The sequence below is a fragment of the Gordionus sp. m RMFG-2023 genome, chromosome 2, assembly GCF_954871325.1.
Source record: "Gordionus sp. m RMFG-2023 chromosome 2, tfGorSpeb1-WG-v2, whole genome shotgun sequence".
NCBI classification, from domain to species: domain Eukaryota; kingdom Metazoa; phylum Nematomorpha; class Gordioida; order Chordodea; family Parachordodidae; genus Gordionus; species Gordionus sp. m RMFG-2023.
Window position 1 is genome coordinate 43415752 of NC_088776.1, and position 20899 is coordinate 43436650.

Below are 20899 nucleotides of genomic sequence, written 5' to 3' on the forward strand. Positions count from 1 at the left end.
AGGCGCATGCCTAATAAAATTCGGTAGACGTTGAGGTGCGGGTTCATTTATTTCTCCTTTTTTCATAGTTGAGCTATATTTTTAGGAAAAATTTCATGCTGATGCAATTGTTTTTTCTGCTAAAAAAATGATTTACCAATTTTTTTATCCGCTTAAAAATTGGCTTTAACAACTAAAAATTATTGCTGAAAATGTTTCAAAAAAGAAACGCGTTTCTCGTTACCGGTTACGTCTGAAAAATGGAACGCTTTACCTTTATTAGTTACCTTAGGAAGAGGGAAATCACGTTGCTGACTATTCAAAAAACGTTACTAAAAAATTAACTAAAAAAAATTTCCCTAATTATAAATATAATTATGCATAAATAATAAGTTATCTTTTTATAAGAATTTTTTTTATATAATAATTTATAAATAAAATGATACAAAAATAATATATTATAAGATAAGATATTTTTGTAAAATTTTTTTAAATTTTTATCAACAATTGATTTGTAAAATTTTGATCAGATAAACAAGAGTACTTAGTGCTAAACACACGTACAATTGGCGTTGAGGGTAGCAGGGTTGTATTATATTGAATAAATTTTATTAAAAATTAAAGAATAATCTTTATTTTGAAAAAAGCTTAGTTCATCTTTAAGAGAATCTTATTAGAAAATAATCTGTGCGTTCTGCCTTTTCTTTATCAATATCTTTTCTCAAACAGAAAATAAGTTCAAGCTTCCTCCTTTACTGACATTGTTTTACGAGGATCAATCTGATTTAAATAGCGGGTGAATTACCAAATGCATTTTTTCTTCTCTCTCTAAAATCGCATAGGAACAGGTTTTATATATAGCCATCTTCTTCGTTTTATGGCGATTTCCAGGTTTACCCGGGTAGGCCAGTTTTCCCTCTGAATTTTCTTTTCCATTTTTGACGGTCCTGAACATCAATATTTGTAAGATTCATGCTTCTCTTATCCGCTGCTATCACATTTGTTCACGTCATCTTGAACCTTCCTCTAGGTCTTGATCCTCCTACTTCCATCAAGGTGCATCTCTTTACCCAATTATCTTTTGCATACGTTCCACCTATCCAAACCATCTTAGTCTATTTCGTCGCATTACCACTCCAATCATTTCTATACCCAATCCTGTTCACAATTTCTTGCTAGTTTTCCTCTCTCTCAGGGATACCATACATGCATCTAATCATCCACATCTCTGTTCTTTTAAATTTGCGTGAACCGTTTTCATTGCTCATGTTTCCCAGTCATAAACTAAACAACTCCTCACAGCTTACATAAACTTTCTCCTTTAACATCAAAGAGAAGTTTTTATTTGTAAGAATAGACGACATCTCTCTGAACTTCTTCCAAGCTTTCTGACCCTTGCAACAACGGCTGAATCTACACCACCACCTGCGTTTAGCATATCACCCAAATAACAAAACTTATCCATTTTTCTAGGGTTAACCCATTGCTAATATCTATACCACCATCGTTATCATTATTATGTATCCATTTTTCTAGGGTTAACCCCATTGCCAATATCTACACCACCATCGTTATCATTATTATGTATCCCTGTCATGAATGTTCTACAAATAAAGGTCATTCTTGCTAACATTAAACTTCCCTTTTCCACTCTTCATCTATTATGTACCCATTTCTGATATCTGGTGCATTGGATTAATTTCCAGCAACTACTTTCCCATATACACCACAAGGCCACTTACCGGATTTCTTCATCTTTAGATTTTCCCCACCAATCATCACCTTTATCTTTGATGCATTCATTTTCAGACCCTTTGCTTCCATTGTCATCTTCCATTTATAATTTTATGCCTCAATTCTTCCTCACTGTTTGCCATTAATACAAGGTCATCTGCATATAATAGCTCCCAGGGAAGTCCTTCAAGCATTTTTCTAGCCACTACATCCATTACTAAGATAAATAATAACGGACTCAGCACGGATCTTTGATGAAATCCTACTCTCAAAGCTTTCACTATCACCATAATCCGTCCGTACTGCTGTTTGTGCTCCCACATACATTGCTATCACTGCGATAACCTACCATTCCTCCACACCTGATTTTCTCAAGGCCCATCAAATAACCTCACGCGACACCTTGTCAAATTTTCTCCAAATCAACAAATGCATGATACAGTTTCTTTTCCTTCGCAAGATACTTCTCCTGTATTTGTCTTACCACAAAAATTGCATCTATCGTGTCTCCGATGTAAAACCAAACTTCATTTCATCAATTTTAATTTGATCCCTTATCCGCTTCTCTAACACTCTCAAATACTTTCATTACATGTTCCAAGAGTTTAATAGCTATGTAAGACCCGCAACTAAAGGATCACCTTTCCCCTTGTATACTGGTATATTATACTTCTTCGCCAGTCCTCGGGAATAGTTCCTTCTATGAAAATTTGATTGGCTAAATTCATTAACCATTCAATCCCTAAATTATCAGAACCTTTAAGCATCTCTGATACCACCCTCGCTAAACCCGACGCCTTCCCTTTTTTCATCTTTTTCACTGCTCTCTTTATTTCTTCCTTGCCAAATTTATACCCTGGACCTTCTATCTTTGCACAACTAACATTATTATCCCATTCATTTTCTTCGTTCAAAAATCCTTCCATATAGATCTTCCAGGTGTTCTTAATACCACTACTATCCATATTTTTCAAACATTTAACACCTACCACATCCTGCCTCTTTTTTGCCATCTGCTTTGCCATTTGAACCACATTTCCCATTCCTTCAGCGCATTCCATTTTTTTACAAACTCCTGCAGTGTAAATTTTGTACCCTTAGTTTTCTTTATTAGTGTAAAAAAATTTTCATATTGAATCCAAGGCAGGCTTTACTCAACTTAATCTGAAGACAATGTACAATCGACATTAATATTCTTTATAAAATAAATTATAATATTAATAAGAATATATATTTGCATACATCGATTGATTAATATTAATTAGATTAGCGATCACGACTGAAAATTTAAAATAAAAATGAAGAAATTTAGTGGTTGATGAAATTTAAAACTCGGCTTAAATTATTTAAAAAATAAATAAAAATTTTATAATAGAATAATGTTTTCCATATATTTAAGAAAAATTTGAAGTAACGTTTTGCATTAACGTTACTCAAAAAAAGAAATGCGTTACCGTTACTCGTTACTTCTAGAAGAAGGTAACGAATGCCGTTACTTTACAGCACTACTAATATAATCCCATACAATATAAAATATATGTATCGCTAGTTAACTTGTTTAATAATAAGGTTGAAAAGATTATTTTTAAAAATGTGACTGTGAGATATGAAAAATATAAAAAATGGTATATGGAAGAATGATGATTAGGGCCAATCATGAAATCTAGCAATCCCGTCTCCCATCATACATAAAATTGATATAAAAAAACAATTTTATTTTCACTATTAAAAATTACGGCACAATTTAGTAGATACATGACATAAGTTATAAATATTTATATAATTTTTTTGATTTAATTCTGTCAAATTTTTTAATTACTCAATCTTTCTTGAGTCATGGTCGAACGCAAATATGTTTTAATTCGCTTTAATCTCGGGAAACATCTCTCGTCACATATACTAGGTGATATATATAGTCATTGAAATTCTTAAGGCAATGTATAAATTATTTGAAATTGACAACTATTTGGGCAATCACCCTTCTTCGGAAGACGGAATAATTTAACTTCTTTAAAAAGCAGCAGAAATATCCCTTCTGGCCTCTTATTTGTGAAACCATCTAAAGACTTCACAATTTTTCACAAATTTATGATATAAAAATTAATATAATGCAACTAACTCTAAATTAGGATGCTATTGCATTAATAATATAAACTATAATTTAATAATGTCAACAAAAATATGAGTTATTGTTTTTTGAAAAAATTAAAATCATGCAACCGTGGGGCACCCCCTCGATTCCCCCTTTTGGCCTTGACACTAGTTTCAATATATTATAATTTTATTTTAAAATTAACCACTTAGCTCATTGAAGTGTTAAATTAAATAGTTATTTTGATTATGATCAAATCTTTTAAACTAGGCTCAATTGGATTAAAATGAAAAGTAAGTAACGATTGATAACTTTACTTTACTAGTTACTCATTACTTTTTTAAACAGTAACTACCGCTACATACCCATTTTGAATAAAAACGATAAATCTATCACACAGGTTGACAAAATAGGCAAAGGCTATCAAGGGGACCCATCTTCCGCTATGCTCGAAATGCTGGACCCCGAACAAAACTATAATTTTTTGGATCATTATCTAGATGTTTCAGTAGATTTGTCCAAGGTTTTTAAAATTTGTCAATATCATTTCATACACAGATAAACGAATTATATTTTTCAATACTATTTCTTCGTTGGTCTAGGTAGTCTTCATTCGGTAAACGTTTATTTTCAAATTAATTAAATGTAAGAAAAGTAGCTAAATTAAGGGGTCTACTAAGTATAGTTGGGTAATCGTCTTAGCCTTACCGATTTTTTTGACTGTCTGAGCCGATTTTTTGGCTAAGGCTAAGTTTGTGCCGATTTATTTTGGTAAGGCTGAGCTTAGGCTGAGTTTAATGGCTAAAGTTGAGCTTAAGCTGATTTTGATTGGCTAACGCTCTGCCTAACTGTAAATTTTATAATAATTTAATTCAGTAGGGTGACAATTGTCATATTCGTCATTTTAAAACTTTTCCAATGATTTTTTAATGAAATTAGGTAAAAATGAATATTTTAAATTTGTTTTGGAAATTCAATACAATTTTCATATTCGTCATTATAAAACTTTTCCAGTTTTTTAATAGAATCGATAATCGTGAAAATTCAATGATAATGTAATTCAAAAGAGTGACATTTGTCATATTTTTAAAGATTTCTTAGCCAAAAAACACTCAGCTTAGGCTTAGCCTTAGTCAATAAAATCAACTATTGCTCTACTATATTATCTAGCAATATTAACCATTTCCTCTCCCTCTATTTTTGATAATATTATTTAATTTTTAAATTACAATCATTATCAGCTAAATTTATTTTTTAAAATTTTTGATTATTAATGTAAATTTTTACCATTTAAGGTGTTATTTATATGTACGGCCAACATAACCGATACTATTCCAGAACCACTGAGGGATAGAATGGAAATGATTGACGTTTCTGGCTATGTGGCTGAAGAAAAATTGGCTATTGCTGAAGTATTTGAAATAAATTGAATTTTATTCTAATATTTAAAAATAAACATTCTCATCTTTATATAAAATGACTTATTTTTCTGTATAGGTTCACTTGCGAAATTTTTTTAACCTACATTGGCAACTCATAAATGGAATGCACAATTGTATCGGAAATCACATCCCCAGATATCTCATTTCTCTTGCATATTATTTAATATATTCCGTTTTGATTAGACCCATTTAAAGATTATTCTATTCAAACTTGAGTCTGAATTAATAAATACAAATGACTAATTATTCAATCCAAGAATATTTATAATCAAATACTAATAATAATTAAAATTTGACAAATAATTTAACAATTCACTTTTTAACAGATTATTCGTTTGAATTACTCCTTAATATTACAAATTATTATTCTTGTTTCCTGAATGAATATGATTAGATCACTGTTAATCAAATTTATATTTTATGATAGTGACTTAATTTTTAAAAAAAATTCAATTCTTGCTAACCAATTATATATTTGTTAGTATAAAGAAATTTTTTTATAATAAAATTTAACTCGGAAATGAGACATAATAATTAAATTAAACAAGATATTGTAATATATATGATATTTGATAATTATAGTTGTTATACCCCTGTTGATTCCCTTCTTTCATATTATTACATTCTATTCATACTGCAATTGTTAGAGGTGTCTGTATTTAGTAATGAATTTACCCCAATGCACTTGCAACAAAGAGCATAATGGCCTTTTCTCACACACTTGTGGCAAGTCACAAATTTGGCTGGACATTTATCATTCTCTCCATATTGAAAATTACATTTTGTACATCTGTTTTCATTATCTCATAATTATCATTCCAACCTTGTTTTCTGCTATTCTAATTATTTTGTTTATTGGACCTGTTATTAACTATTTATTTCCCCTTGATCTTATCTCTTGATCTGCTCTCTCAATAATTAATGCCAAGTCTAATATTGAGTAAATGTAACATTTGATGTGTTTATGTTTTTACCCTCGGGAAACCGGCCCGAAATTCGTATTCAACTTCTGGAAAATCAACGCTTACTAAAAATTGTTCTCGTAATTTTTATCAATATTACATCAATATATCAGGGCCGTAGCCATGAATTTTTAGCCGGGGGGGGGCAGCTGTTTACTTGAGGGGGCCACTATTTTTTTAAATAAAACAAATAATTAAGGATTCATAGAAAATTTTTCCTATTTTTATTAAAAATTTAATAATGTAATTGAATACAAAATAATACTATAATGTGAATATACAAAATAATACTATAATATGAATATACAAAATAATACTATAATATGAATATACAAAATAATATTATAATTAGGGCTGTGCCGATCCACATATTTTTCACCGCGATCCGATATTTTCCGATATTGGTTTAAAACCGATCCAATTCCGATTCGATATTTATATTAATTTTGCATCCTTTCACCCCCCCCCCCTTTGAACCAAATATAATTAAGAAATCAATATTTTTTATGCAAAAAATCTAATTATGCATTTCTACAATAATTAAAAATAGTTTACGTACAATGCATTGGATAAATTAAAAAAATTAGAAATTATAACAATAGTATTATGCAAATTTTGAAGCACAACATGCTTGTGCTTGTAGTAATGTATAAAAGGAATTTTTATTAATATTTTTTTAAAGTAAGGTTTCACTCTCTATTTTGGTCAGGCATAAAGTTTTTACCATCATATGCTTGGCTTATTATATTCGGTGAATTAATATTTAACTCATTAAGTTGCTATAAAATTCAATCATTAATACTTTAAGCAGAAAGACCTGTAAATTAATAATTCTTATTAAATTTTTTTGGACTTCTCCAGGAAAAATATGGCGAATAATTATGCTCAGATTTTTACAACCTTATGCATCTTTTGTTTCATCAGCCTTAAAACAAAAAAAGGCATCTCACTTTTGTTATATTTATCTGAAATATATTCAAGCACATCTGCCACGAAGAAACATACTTTTCATAATTCTAAATTATTCACCGCTGTTTTAAATAACTGGTTATAATAATAATGTTATTGAAATTGAACTATAATAAATAAAATAATTATCATTGAAAGTACAATTTAAACGTGATATGTGATTACGCTCGTATATAATGTTATACACAAACACACATGAAAATGATAAAATGAATGGATGATGATTTAATATTGGATAATAATAAAACAGTATAGAAAGAAATTTACAAATTAGACATGTTTTTTGAATAAATATTTGAAATTTATTTTAAAAATATAAAAATAATCAATTATAAATAACTAATAATTTTTTTTAAATTTGAGGGGCCAGGTTTGAGGGCCAAAAAAATTTTTTTTGAGGGGGGGGGGGGTCTGGCCACGCACCATTTTCGTGGTTACGGCTCTGATCTCTATACTGACAAAGTTTACATAACTCTTTAAATCGACTAGAAAATTGCATTATTTGTTCATTTGACCCTCGTCTACATCTAATAAACTTTTTTTGGTTATAATGATTTATTATTCTTCTAAAACAGCTTATTTGCAACCTCTACAAAATCATGGTGAAGATAATAATAGAAATAATATATATTGATTAAACTTATAGTTTTGGATTAGTAAATATATTAAATTGATTACGATACTTTTATTGATTGAATAATTCTTGATTTAAACTTATAAATATTATAAAAACAATTAACTTAGAATTTTACAAAAGTGAAATAGATATTGTGTTATACTTAGTTCATGTATAGGCGATTTTTAGTTTAAAAAGCATAACAGAGGAGGAAGATAAACTTAGAGTCTTATTAGCTTGTTTTGGTCTGGAGAGATTAGGTTAGTTGGAGTGATATATTTTCCCAAAGAAATTGATAGAATTGAAGTATAAGGATTTTGTAGAGGCTGCAAATAAGATTCTTAATAGGAATAATACATTATTCTATAAGCGAATATAGTTTATTAGATGCAGATAAACAAATAATGTAATTTTCTAGTCAACTTTAGAGTAATGTAAATCTTGTCAGTATACAGATTACTGATGAAAAATTACGAATTTTTAGCAAGCATTGATCTTCCAAAAGTTGAATAAGAATTTCAGAGTCGGTTTCCTGAGGGTACATAGAATCAAATGTTACATTTACTCAATATTAGACTTGGCATTAATTATTGAGAGAAGCATATCAGGAGATAATCCAAGATCAAGGGGAAATAAATAGAGTTAATAATTGGTCTAATAAACAAAATAATCAAAATAGCAGAAAACAAGGATGTAATGAGAATTATCAGGGTAAAGAAAAGAGATATACAAAATGTAATTTTCAACATGGAGAGAATGATAAATGTCCAGCCAAATTTGTGACTTGTCACTAGTGTACGAGAAAAAGCCATTGTGCTCGTTGTTGCAAGAGCATTGGGGTAAACTCATTACTAACTACGACAACTTTAACAATTGCAATAATCATCATAATAATTCACCAGACTCGATATACCAGGTGTTAGGGTAAAAGATGAATCGGACCAAGATAGCAGCAAGAATCAATAATTTGTGGCTTAATTGGGATTTCATTACAGGCTCGGGTCCCTATAAACATCGAGAAAATCTGGGAAAGAATGGGAAAACCAAAATTATCTCCTACATCATCTCTGAGAGCATATGAAAATAAATAGCTGATAGATAAATGTAAAACAATTATTGATTTAAGTAAAAGGAGAAATACAATATCTTCAAGTGGTAGTAACAGAGTCGTATGATACTTCTTTGTTTGTATTACCATAGATTTTAGCTATTAAGATAAGACAAGAATTGTTAGAATACAGAAGATTGAAAAGGACTGACAAATAGGTGGGATTACTTATTGGTTAAATATACTCTTTGATGGAAAATCGGGGTTGATCACCAATTTCGAGGTGGAATTGGACTTAGACCTGAGAGTTAAACCATAGGAGTTTCCAGGCGAGCGTAAACCTATCGAGATGGAGTTGGAGAGGTTGGTGAATAATGGGGGTATTGATATAGGGACCCAGTAAAGAATCAGTTTAATTGGATAACGCCAACCGTTAATGTACGGAAGACGGATAGAACCATTAAAATATTTGCCAATTTTATATTATTAACACAGCGCTAGTGAAGGAGCATCATATAATCCCAGCGTTGGTTGATTTACTAGCAAAGATTGGAAAAAGACAAAAATATTCAAAGTTGGACTTTAAGGATGCTTATCTCCCAGATGGGAATTCAGGAGGAGTCCAAAAATATTTGTCAATCGCTACTCATTTCGATCATTTTAAAAATACTAGGATGCCATAATATAATAATCATTTTGCTTTAAAAAGTCATTAAATTTTATGAGATTTAAACGTTATTATGATAATGCAAATTAAGCCTTTTTAGCTTAAATTTATAAAATATCATGCAGCGGCAATCGCTAATATTAATTATTTTATCAAATTATATTCCTAATGACTAAATTATTCGATTCCATTTTTTGGAGGCCTTTTGAAGGACGGTAATTATTTTATTAAAGAAGTATTTATGCTATATGTATAATGCAAATATAATTTTAACGATGACTCCTGAAGATATTTAAATGCCTAAAATTCGTTATAATTTAAGCAGATTGATAAAAGACATCGAAATTGTTTTTAAATTGCTTTTTTAAATAAATGTTACATTCCTTATTTGTTATATAAAAATCTCCCACAGTCAATATTATAATATTCTATTATATATGTAAATTATCAAATTCTCTATCTAAAGTAGTTTTCTCAGCTTTCATGTTATTAATTTTAAATAAGGTGAAATCTTGAAAAAAAAACATAGATTATATTTTTGTAATTTAAAATACTAATGTGTTTTGAGTATTTTTAAAAAAAATTAAAATATCTCAAAAAATGCATTTCATTACACTTACATACAATAGAAGCTATATTTTTTATTTATTAATAAAATATATATGCAAAGCTTCTTCATATTTGCAAAATGTATCTTGCTATTACTAAAGCTTCCATCTCATAATATTAAAGATATTATTCGTAATTTAAAATAAACGATTAAAAATTATTACCATACTGATAAGTTCTTGTAATGATCAAACATTTAATAATGATTTATAAATTTGATGGATTTCTAATAACTACCAAAAATTGTTACTGTTAATATACCAACAAAAGTATTTATTCATCAAAAAAATGTAAACTTGTTAAAAAGTGGTTTAGTCTGGATGAAGTTTTCTTAGACAGGGCAAATGTGCCCCATATATATTATAAACAAATTCTCTTTCTACCTACCTCAATGTTAAATATGTACTAAACGCAAGTTATTATATATATCATTACTATTTTTTATTGTAAAAATCACAGTTATTATAATATATTTCTATAATTATTAAGGCTGTCTGATATATCGGATTTGAATAATTCTCATAATCAAAAAAATAAAATACTACATAATTTTTAAGCTTTCTATAATATAAACGATTTCTAGAATTGTTTTTAAAAATCTACAAAAATAGGTAATTTCATATAATCTCATCCTAGCTAATCCACATTTTTTCCTTACTTTTCATCATATTATTTTTTTTCGGGATAGTTATTTTCAGGGTGTATTTCTTCTCCGGATTTTCTTTCAGTGTTTTTTATTCTTCTGATCACTATTATAATATAGAGTGATTAAAAGAAAGAAGTCGTAATCATAATCAAATGGCGATTTGTTTGAAGAACTTCTAATTTATATTTTTATAATTTGTATGTTACCGACAATGTATATAAGCAGACAATACGGATTTTAGCATATAAATTATAAATAACTCTAAAGGTCACCAATTGTTTGAAATTTTAAAAACGTGCTCAATTAACTATTTTGATACTTTTCAACTTTAAATCAATTATATACCAGTTTTTTTAAAACAGGTTTTATGATATTATACATATTGCCTGATTACGCACATTGCCGGTAATCATAAATATATTTTCTTAATTATGTATTTGCCTTAAATAAAATTTTATTTTTGTTATAATTTATTTATATTAATTTTTTAAATATTTTTTAGCAATATCTGATACCTCAGGCTAGAGAAAGATGTGGAGTTGATAAAGAAAAGGCCGAAATATCGCCTTCGGCACTAAAAACCTTGATCCGTAGATATTGCAGAGAAAGTGGAGTTAGGAACCTTCAAAAACAGATTGAAAAAGTTTCCTTATTTTTTTCCCTCTCAACAACCAATTGTGATAAATTATTAAAGCTCATTGATTGGCACTGGACCGTAGACCGTTTTAACGGTCTTTCTGGTTTAAGCAAAACGATACTTCTTTTTATATCAATGAAAATATAAGACTGGATTACCGTTTTCACTTTAATGGTTCTTGTAAAAGGTAGATTGTTAGATATTATCGAATGAAAGAATATTATGAAACTCAACTTTGTATTAATAATCATAAATTAAAATGATAAAATTTAAGCATATTCTAGTTTTTTGAGGGGAATTTAGTTGCAACACTAATATAATAATATTTATCTTTTTTGTGAAGATCCTGAGGAAAGTAGCTTACAAACTAGTAAATAACGAAGCTACCCACTTAATTATAAACGACTCAAATCTTCAAGAATTTGTTGGTAAACCCGTATTTAGTAGCGACAGAATGTACACTCTCAACCCCTTACCCGTAGGCGTTGTAATGGGACTGGCTTGGACAGCTATGGGTAACTAATGTGTAACTGTATTTTAAAAATATTATATAAAATCTCTTTTTCAAAAATATTATTGTTTATGTTAATTTATATTTGTTAATATTTATTCCTATCTCATATTAAATATATATTTAATTACATTTATTTATCACATTCATCTACTAAGTTATTTTATCAATTAATTTCGATTTCAAGTTTTCCTTGGCGTATTACCTATTATTTTTAAATTTCTAGTGGCATAATATTTATCTACCATTTTCAAATTTCTAGTTAAATAATAATTATTTCTGAAACTCCTTGTCCAACAGGGAGAAAGAAATCACAAGCTTGTCTTACGAGATGGAGTCTCCGCCATCAAGCAGTAACAGCTTTTATGGAGTTAGAAGAACCGATTATTAATGCTATTACTGAAATAACACAATGGCCTGAAAGAAATATTTCCTCAGAAAAAAGAAAAATTTTTTTCTCATTAGAATGTATTATTTAATTATACAGCTATTTTATGTAATACTTTTCAAATATATGACATTGACTTGATTAAGAGATGAGAATAGCGGAGAACATTTTTTAAGAACTCAGGGATATAGGGGCTGTTGATGAAGAATTTTATGTTATTATTGAGTCAAAAGTAGAGCTATACGTGTTTAATATTTGTCTCCTTCGACTTTCAGCAAGGTAAGCTCATCGTCAAAACATTAATATAGGATCAGTAGAAGAGTATTAAAACAAATGTCCCCTCTCTTAGATACATTTATAACCCAAATAAATGAATGGTTTTTAATTCATCATGCAGCACTTACCAATCTACAGATATTACTTCCACAAAAGTTTTCCCAACCTTTTTCAGATGGTGATAAAAAAAATATATATTTGTTAGATTGTTATCATGAAGATGTTAAACTTATGATGCCTTATTAGCTGAATAACTATGATATAGTCCCAAAAAATGCTATGGTTGTTTTGCATAATTTCAAACACATTTTAGGTTATATTCCCAATGTATTAAAATGGTTATATATATATTAGCAACTCTTCTCATTAGTAAACTAATGAGAGAACATTCTCTTTTTTAAGAAGAATAACAGAGCCCTGCAGAGGTACTATTTTCAGGGCACGACCCGGGTTTTTTTAAAACAAATTTCAGGCCCGGCCCGGCTTTTTTTAGATAAAATTTTCGAGCCCGGCCCGGATTTTTTTAAAATAAATTATATTTATTTTTGATTAATAGCTAATAATGGCGATTTCAATTATTTGGTTTTAAAATATACACACCGGCCTGGATGTTTTTTTAAAAAAAATTTCAGACCCAGCCCGGATGTTTTTTTAAAAAAAAAATTGCCCGGATATATTTTAAAAAAAATTAATCAGGAAGTACAACTTCTGAAAGTAGATTGAATGGTTTGTCTCTTTTGAATATTCATAGGCATTTGACGCCAAGCAAGGATGAGATAATTGAAAAATTAGCACAATCCCAACGAAGATTCGATTTTACATTGTAAATATAACATACAAAATACAATTATTCCTAAAAAACTTTTTGTGTATTAATTATATTTCCAACATTTAAATTTTTTTATACTTTATATATAAATTTTAAAGGCTCAAGAAATTCAAATTTCTATTTTGGGTTAAGTGATTCTTATGGTGGTTATATTCACTTTATATTTTATAGTTTTTCATATGCCGCCAGTTATATCCGTTTAATATTTTTTAATTCACATTTATTTTATAGTTTTTTTATGTGCCGGTTTATATATAATTTTTTTATAATTCACATTAATTTAAAATTGTGTATAATAGTTATTAGTCCTAATAAATTTATACTTGATATTTTTAAATAACAATAATATATATTTAAAAAATTTATTATCCCCCCCCCCCGACCAAATTCCTGCTTACGCGCCTGATTATAATATTAAATTTGATATTTGATTATTAAGCTTTTATTTGATATTATTAATAGCAACCGCCATTTTAATAAAAATTAGGCGAGCTCTTTTATTTGATCTTCATACTAATATTTGCCGGGCAGTAACTATAAAAAAGAGGCATTCATGGCCACCCAAATAATTTTTTAAATATTTTAAATGCATTGAATACATTAAAGTTTAATTTTAATTCGAGATGTCCTGGACTGGGCTCGAATCTTCCCTTTTTGATATGGTCGGTTCTTTTAAAGAGGGTATTTACCGGTTCTTTTTATATAGGTTGACATCAATGTGTTATTTTATAAACCAATTTATTTTTGATCATGTTTTTTTTATAAATCAGATTTTACCGTAATTGTATTCCAGCATATTCAGAATACCCAACTTAATTTTTTTTTATTTTTACCAAATTCATTCCAGGAGGTTTAAAAATTAAATTCTCTGTTTTTCCTACCAGGTGGATCTACCTTATACATAGAAACATCCCTAGTCCGGCCCATCGACCCATACCCAAAAACTATCAATCGAAAATCGATAAAATCATCAAAGAACAGTGAAGATGAAGGATTTTACGAAGCAACAGCCGGTGATAGAGCGGTTGGTAAAAAGGATGACCGCGATCATTATAATCGCTACCAAGAAGAGGATAAAAAGAAAGATTACCATTACGAGACCAATGCAACACCCTCGGTAAGTGATGATGGGAACAAATTGAACGGGAACATCGTTCAAATGACAGGTCATCTGGGGGACGTTATGAAGGAGAGTACCCAGATAGCTTACACATACGCGAAAAAATTTATGATGCAATTCTTCCCTTGCAATCCATATTTGCTCAAATCTCAGATACATCTACATGTTCCCGAGGTTGGTTATTCGATTTTATCATTTTAGTTTTAAATAAATTGTATATTTCTATATATTAGAAATAGAACAGTTTTGACTATTTTAGGGCTATGTTTTGGGGAGGTGAAGTCTCATTGGGAAAAAATTCTATATGTTTGTTGTATTGGATAGATAGCTTAGGATAAGACCAACAAAAATATCTTATTTTGGTTATCTCATTTATATATATTTTTATTAGATCTCCTCATCTAAATTCTTAATTTAGTCATTTTCGAAAAGAGAATGATTTGATTTTTTTTTAAATTTCAAAACATTAATAGTTTTTATACTGATCAATGTTTATGTCTAAGAATTTCTAAAATCATTAATAAAATAGAATATTGTTAAACTCTTTTTCACATTATGCCTGGTTCTTATCAAAATAATCCTATTTCTAAAGAGAAGAAAATAGTTATCAATTTTTATTTTTAAGTGCAGCTGGCTCACACCGCCGCGCAAAAGACCCAAATTGAGTTAACCCGCATCGACAGATCAGATCTTTGACTTATGCAGTAAAGTCCAGCAAGCAAAATCAATTTTTCAATTGAACTTTATTAAATTAAAGGCATTTAGTTAAATTAAATAAAAATTATGAATTGCTTTGTCTCAATACCAAATAAATTTTAGTTATCATTTAATTTAAGAAAAGAAAAGAATCGAAAACATTTTTTAAGCCCTCGATTTTCAACTTGTAATGCTCATATCTGCTACAATGTACCATTTTCTTTATTCCCATTACACTCATGTCTAACTTAAACTAAGAAATAATTTAGATAATTTCAAAAATATTATAAATATTTTTTTTGTTATAAATAAGGAGCTTCGTTTGAAAAGGATGACTGTTTTGTTTTAAAAATGATTTAACTTTGATATTTGCCTCTATGGGATAGAACCATGAAAATTTAATTTATTTCTGGCTCAAGCTCGGCTTTCTCCCTTTTTAAGCCAAGCCCGATAATAAATTAAGTATATTTTTTAAAGTTAGATAAAAATTGATAATTTATTCATCCTAAAATATAAATAAATTCTAATTATTATAATATTTTAATAACAAAAATATGGTAAAATTAATGTCTATTATATTTTTTTTAGACCCTGTCCTATTTTTAAGAGAAATATTGGTTAGGCCCGAGATTTAATTCATTTTCAAATCAAATTTTTCTAAATAATCTCCTTCAGTAAATGATTTAAAATTAAGAGATTCCGAATTCCTATAGGTTTCACATTTCCAATACGAGGTATAAAATATATAAAATTGGATATTGTTTTAATTTTTTTAAATTTATCATGCACCTAGGGAGCGACTCCAAAAGATGGCCCAAGTGCCGGTTGTACGATAGTAACAGCTTTACTTTCTTTAGCTAATGACGCACCGGTCAGGGATGATATTGCTATGACTGGAGAAATATCTTTGACAGGGAAAATATTGCCCGTTGGTGGTATCAAAGAAAAAGTTATTGCGGTAGATACATTAATTCTATTTTGGATAACTTTTTTTTAAAGGGATGGGCTTACCTAGAAATATGCAAAGTTGTTAAAGTATCTAGATACATGAATGTTGTATCATTAAGTTTCTGATCTTGATGCATTTATATAAAAATAACTATCTATATCTATTTGTGGATAAATTTTGGTAAATTTATTTGGCGTTTTTTATATTATATTAAAATTTTAAAGTAATCCTTTTTTTTATTTGTTTGAGGCAAGTTTTACTTTACACAATGGATGACGAAAACCTAATAATAATCTTTATAATATTTTTTAAAACATATATGCTTAATATTAGTAATATTGATGAAGAATAAACAATCAACGCAGTATCAGCAAATTTTCAAACTTAATGACTGGCTTCAAATGCCAGAAAATTTAAAAGATAAAAAGAAGAATTGAAACAGCGATTCAAAAGGATAATAAGGATATAAATTTTAACTCCCTTCAGATTGACTATTCTATAAATGAGTGAGGATTTTATTATATTTAAAGATTAATCTTGCCCTACTTCCCGCACACCAGTTGAAAGACTGGGACACTAAAATAGGGATGCCTTGAAAACTAAGAGAATGTTTTATTAATGATAACAATAATATTTTATAATCATTTAATTATATATAAATAAAATGTTTGCCTCAATTCACAATTTGAGTTTTAACTAGAGTTTGAAATAAATAATCTCAAAATGTTTTGAAGATTTTTTTGCCCAAAATAAAAATTTGTGATTTCATCATAAAATATTTTTTATGCTAAAAATCACAAGTTTTTTAAAGAAATGATTTGAAATTTTAAGTAAAATTTGATCAAAAAACTTGTTTGAGCACTCTCTAAAAAATCTTTAGAGATCAAAAATCTTTAATATTTTTTTATTTTCAAGAGCATAAACTCTGGTTTCAACAATAGATTTGTAATTTTGTCAATATATACACTTTACATAATCATAATAAAAAATGTATCTTTGGGAAAATATCTCTATATATATTTTTAGATTATGCATATGTATCTAGATACATTTAATAACATTGTGACATTAGAGCGGTCATTTTTTGCTTAATTTCATAGAAATAATTGACCGGAAATTGTATATTTCAATCGCTTTTCTTCTTTTATTTATAAAATGAGATAGAATAAGCAGATTAGAATACAAGTTTAAAGTGATAAATAAAAATATGTAATATATTATATTATAACTAAATAAAAATAATTTGTAATTGCCCAATTAATTAGGTAATAGATATCTAATGTAGGTCTGTGCGTATCCGCACTTTCACCGATCCTATTCAATATTTTCCGATATTACTTAAAACCCGATCCGATATTTAAATGATTACTTACCATCTATTTTTTTTTATCAATGCCATAAAAATATCAATATTCTCTATTTTTTTTAAAAACCAACTAACTATTACAAATGATTAAGTGTATTTTATTTTTTTCATTCTCCCAAAATTTAATAATCTCATTTAAAATATTTGCAACTTTGGGTGAATGTAGTATTGTTAAACAGCTCCATTTAACTGTATAAAAGGAGTTAAATCAAGATTTTAGCCAAAATATTATTACCTAAGCCTCAAAATATTGCCAATAGAAATTCAAACCTTTCTGCCATCTGTGGGCAAAATCAATAAGCTTGAGTAATTTACTTTTGGCCAAAATATTGAGATAAACGTTTTTAAAATTGGCTAAATCGAACCGTTTAACAACATTAGCTGATTGTGGCAAAAAATAGTGTAAAATGTTAAACTATTTTTAAACATTTATAACAAAAAATTGTATTTTGGTTTCTTTCATTAATTATTTATTATAAATAACCAAAAACAATTTTAAAAAAATATCGGATCAATTCAGGTTTTAAAAAAATATTGGCCCTATTTGTTATTTTTTGAAAACCCTAAACATCGGTGTCTATCTGAGACTTAATATAGCCATAATCTAATGTTAAGCATAATTTTTGCAATATTGAGGATAATTTATGTAAGATTTAATATTTTTTGTCACTAACCTTTACGATCTCTGGGTTTTCAAAAAAATTTTTTAAATTACCTGAATTTTTTTTAGTTAACATATTTTTCAAAATGATTTTTTTATTTTTTAAAAAAATTTAAAATTTTTAGAGGTTTTTCAAATTTTTCAGGGATTCGAGCCCTTATGCCCGCCTCCCAAATATAACATATCTTCTTTCCCATCAAGTTAAGATCGTCTAACAATCTTTTTATTTACCAAGTTCAAGTTCATCTATTAATTTTTTCCGTTTTCATCTCCTAACTTTATAATCTTCCCTTATTTGTGATAAAGCATCTGCAATTATATTTGTACACTATCATAATCATATGCAGATAATTTATAAACCCAACGTAATAATCTTTGGTTTGATGCAACTTGTTTTATATTCTCTATAGTTTAATTCTTCAAACGTTGGTAGAATTATTCTCCACATAATCGTAGTTCACCTGAAGTTTTACGTACCACTACCATTAGAGTACTCCAGGTTACTCTTGTTGTTGATGGATCTATTTTCTTTATTATATTATTTTCTTCCAAACGTTTCAGTTCATTTTCAATAACGGTACTCGCAGTGCAATTGGTTTTGTATTTTCTTCCAATTGTAGTTTTCCTTCGACATTTTTTATTAATCCTAATTTATTATCAAACACTGTAACAAATTCTTTATATAGTTTGTCAATTTCACGTTACCATTATCATATCTTGTTAATTTTTACATATGTTGGTAACGATAAGTCAAATTCTATAATCCCTGGAAATCCAAATAGGCTGTGTCAAATTCTATAATCCACGGAAATCTAAATAGTCTGTATCAATCACGATAAGTCAAATTCTATAATCCACGGAAATCTAAATAGGCTGTATCAATCATTTTGATAGTTCCCTTTATCATTATCATAAATTCTATAATCCATGGAAATCTAAATAGGCTGCATCAATCATTTTGATAGTGCCCTTTATCATTATTATAAATTCTATAATCCATGGAAATCTAAATAGGCTGCATCAATCATTTTGATAGTGCCCTTTATCATTATTATAAATTCTATAACTTTGTTTAAGTTTAACGGTTGGTCTTCGTCTTTAGTATCTGGGTGTCGTAAACATAGTTCTCCGGCGATTAATTGATCGTTAATTCTTAGTTCTTCATTATCTTCAAATTCGCATCATCGGGCTAGCTCCTTTATAGTTTTTAAACAACTCAAAACGGATTCTGTAGGCCCGCGACTTAATCTAATGAATTCAATTCTAGATGCCAGAACAGTTGTTTTATCTTTATAAGTTGTTTTGCAATTTTGTATATATCTGCCCATATTTCCTTGGGAAAAGTAATTTTTTTTTTATATCAGTTAATATTTATTCCTCCATAAGCTATAAATAGTTTTTTTCAAAGTGACGTTAATTTGAGGAATATTTTTTTTTTCCATAGTCATCAATAGAAAATTTTTAGGATATTTTATGTGTCTATAGTCGTATAGCCCATTTATCTCTCATCTTTTATCCATAATTTCTAAACAAATTTATTATTATTTTATTTATTTTTTTTATAAACAGAAAAAAAAGTTAAAATTCTATATAACATTTAACTTGACCGAAAACCGAAAACCGCGCGACTTTTTTACCTCGTCGCCAAATATTATATCGAAAGTTTAAAAACAATAATGAATTTTATTTGTAATTCTTTTGTATATATACATTTATATAATTATTCCATTTAACTTCTAATAATATGCAATTTGATTAACCTCGATAATATAATATTACATGTCGGAAAGTTATAATAATATAAAATACAAATAACGTCCTTTTAAAATATATAACCTAACCTTTTGAATATATACGATATTCAAATATAACAATTACTATTCTATACAGTGTCAACCTTCTTAACTCTAGTCAAAATGATCACCCTATATTGGTTTTATTGTGTATTTAATAATTTATATATTCCATTAATTTTTGTTGAACATATTTTCAGGCTAAAAGAGCAGGTGTCAAAACGGTAATACTTCCCCTAGAAAATAGAAAAGATTTTGACGATCTACCTCAATTTATTAAGGATGAATTAACCGTTCATTTCGTGGAAAACTATCCTCAGGTATTTAGTGTTGCTTTTCCGCCCCAATTAATCGAAAAATCACTAGTCTCTATACCCAAACCAGCTGTGACACACGCTCAAAATTTTCAAGGTACGATCGAAGGTAATAAAAAGAAAGAAATTTTAGAAGACATTGACGAAAAATACCGAGAGTCTAACGTAAAATCATAATTTCGGCCCAAAATAAATTAGATAATAGTTACACAAATCATCAATCAAAACTCTTGTCATTATACATTAGTATATTTATTTTTTACTATTTCCGATTCAATGAAACGACATATTTTAAATGCATCTTTTTAAAATTAAAACCTTATTTCAATTGTGTTTGTAACAATAGACCAAAAATTATGATCATGTTAAAAATAAACCTAATGAATGGAAGATGTTAATAAAAATAATAATCATTCAATTTGGTATTATTATATTTTAAAACTGAAAATATCTGATATTTGATAGATATTATTAAACTCAGAAAAACAAGAAAGAAAGAATTGGAATTTTAGAAATCGGTATTTATTAATTCTATATCCTAAAATATTTTAAATTAATTATCTATCTATATATCATATATAGATTGAGATTAGTC

General features: G+C 28.1%; 1 protein-coding gene across 1 annotated transcript in view; it reads left to right on the plus strand.

The window, feature by feature from the left end:
• LOC135925147 (lon protease homolog, mitochondrial-like) overlaps window positions 1-20581 on the plus strand; it is a 34104-nt gene extending 13523 nt beyond the window's left edge. Inside the window, exons 12-18 of the mRNA XM_065460350.1 lie at window positions 4206-4328; window positions 5101-5217; window positions 11267-11407; window positions 11745-11916; window positions 14290-14699; window positions 16015-16179; window positions 20191-20581. Of these exons, the coding sequence (XP_065316422.1) occupies window positions 4206-4328; window positions 5101-5217; window positions 11267-11407; window positions 11745-11916; window positions 14290-14699; window positions 16015-16179; window positions 20191-20481 (1419 nt within the window). The 3' untranslated portion in view covers window positions 20482-20581. The remainder of the gene's footprint in view (window positions 1-4205; window positions 4329-5100; window positions 5218-11266; window positions 11408-11744; window positions 11917-14289; window positions 14700-16014; window positions 16180-20190) is intronic.
• The last annotated feature ends 318 nt before the right edge of the window (window positions 20582-20899 follow it).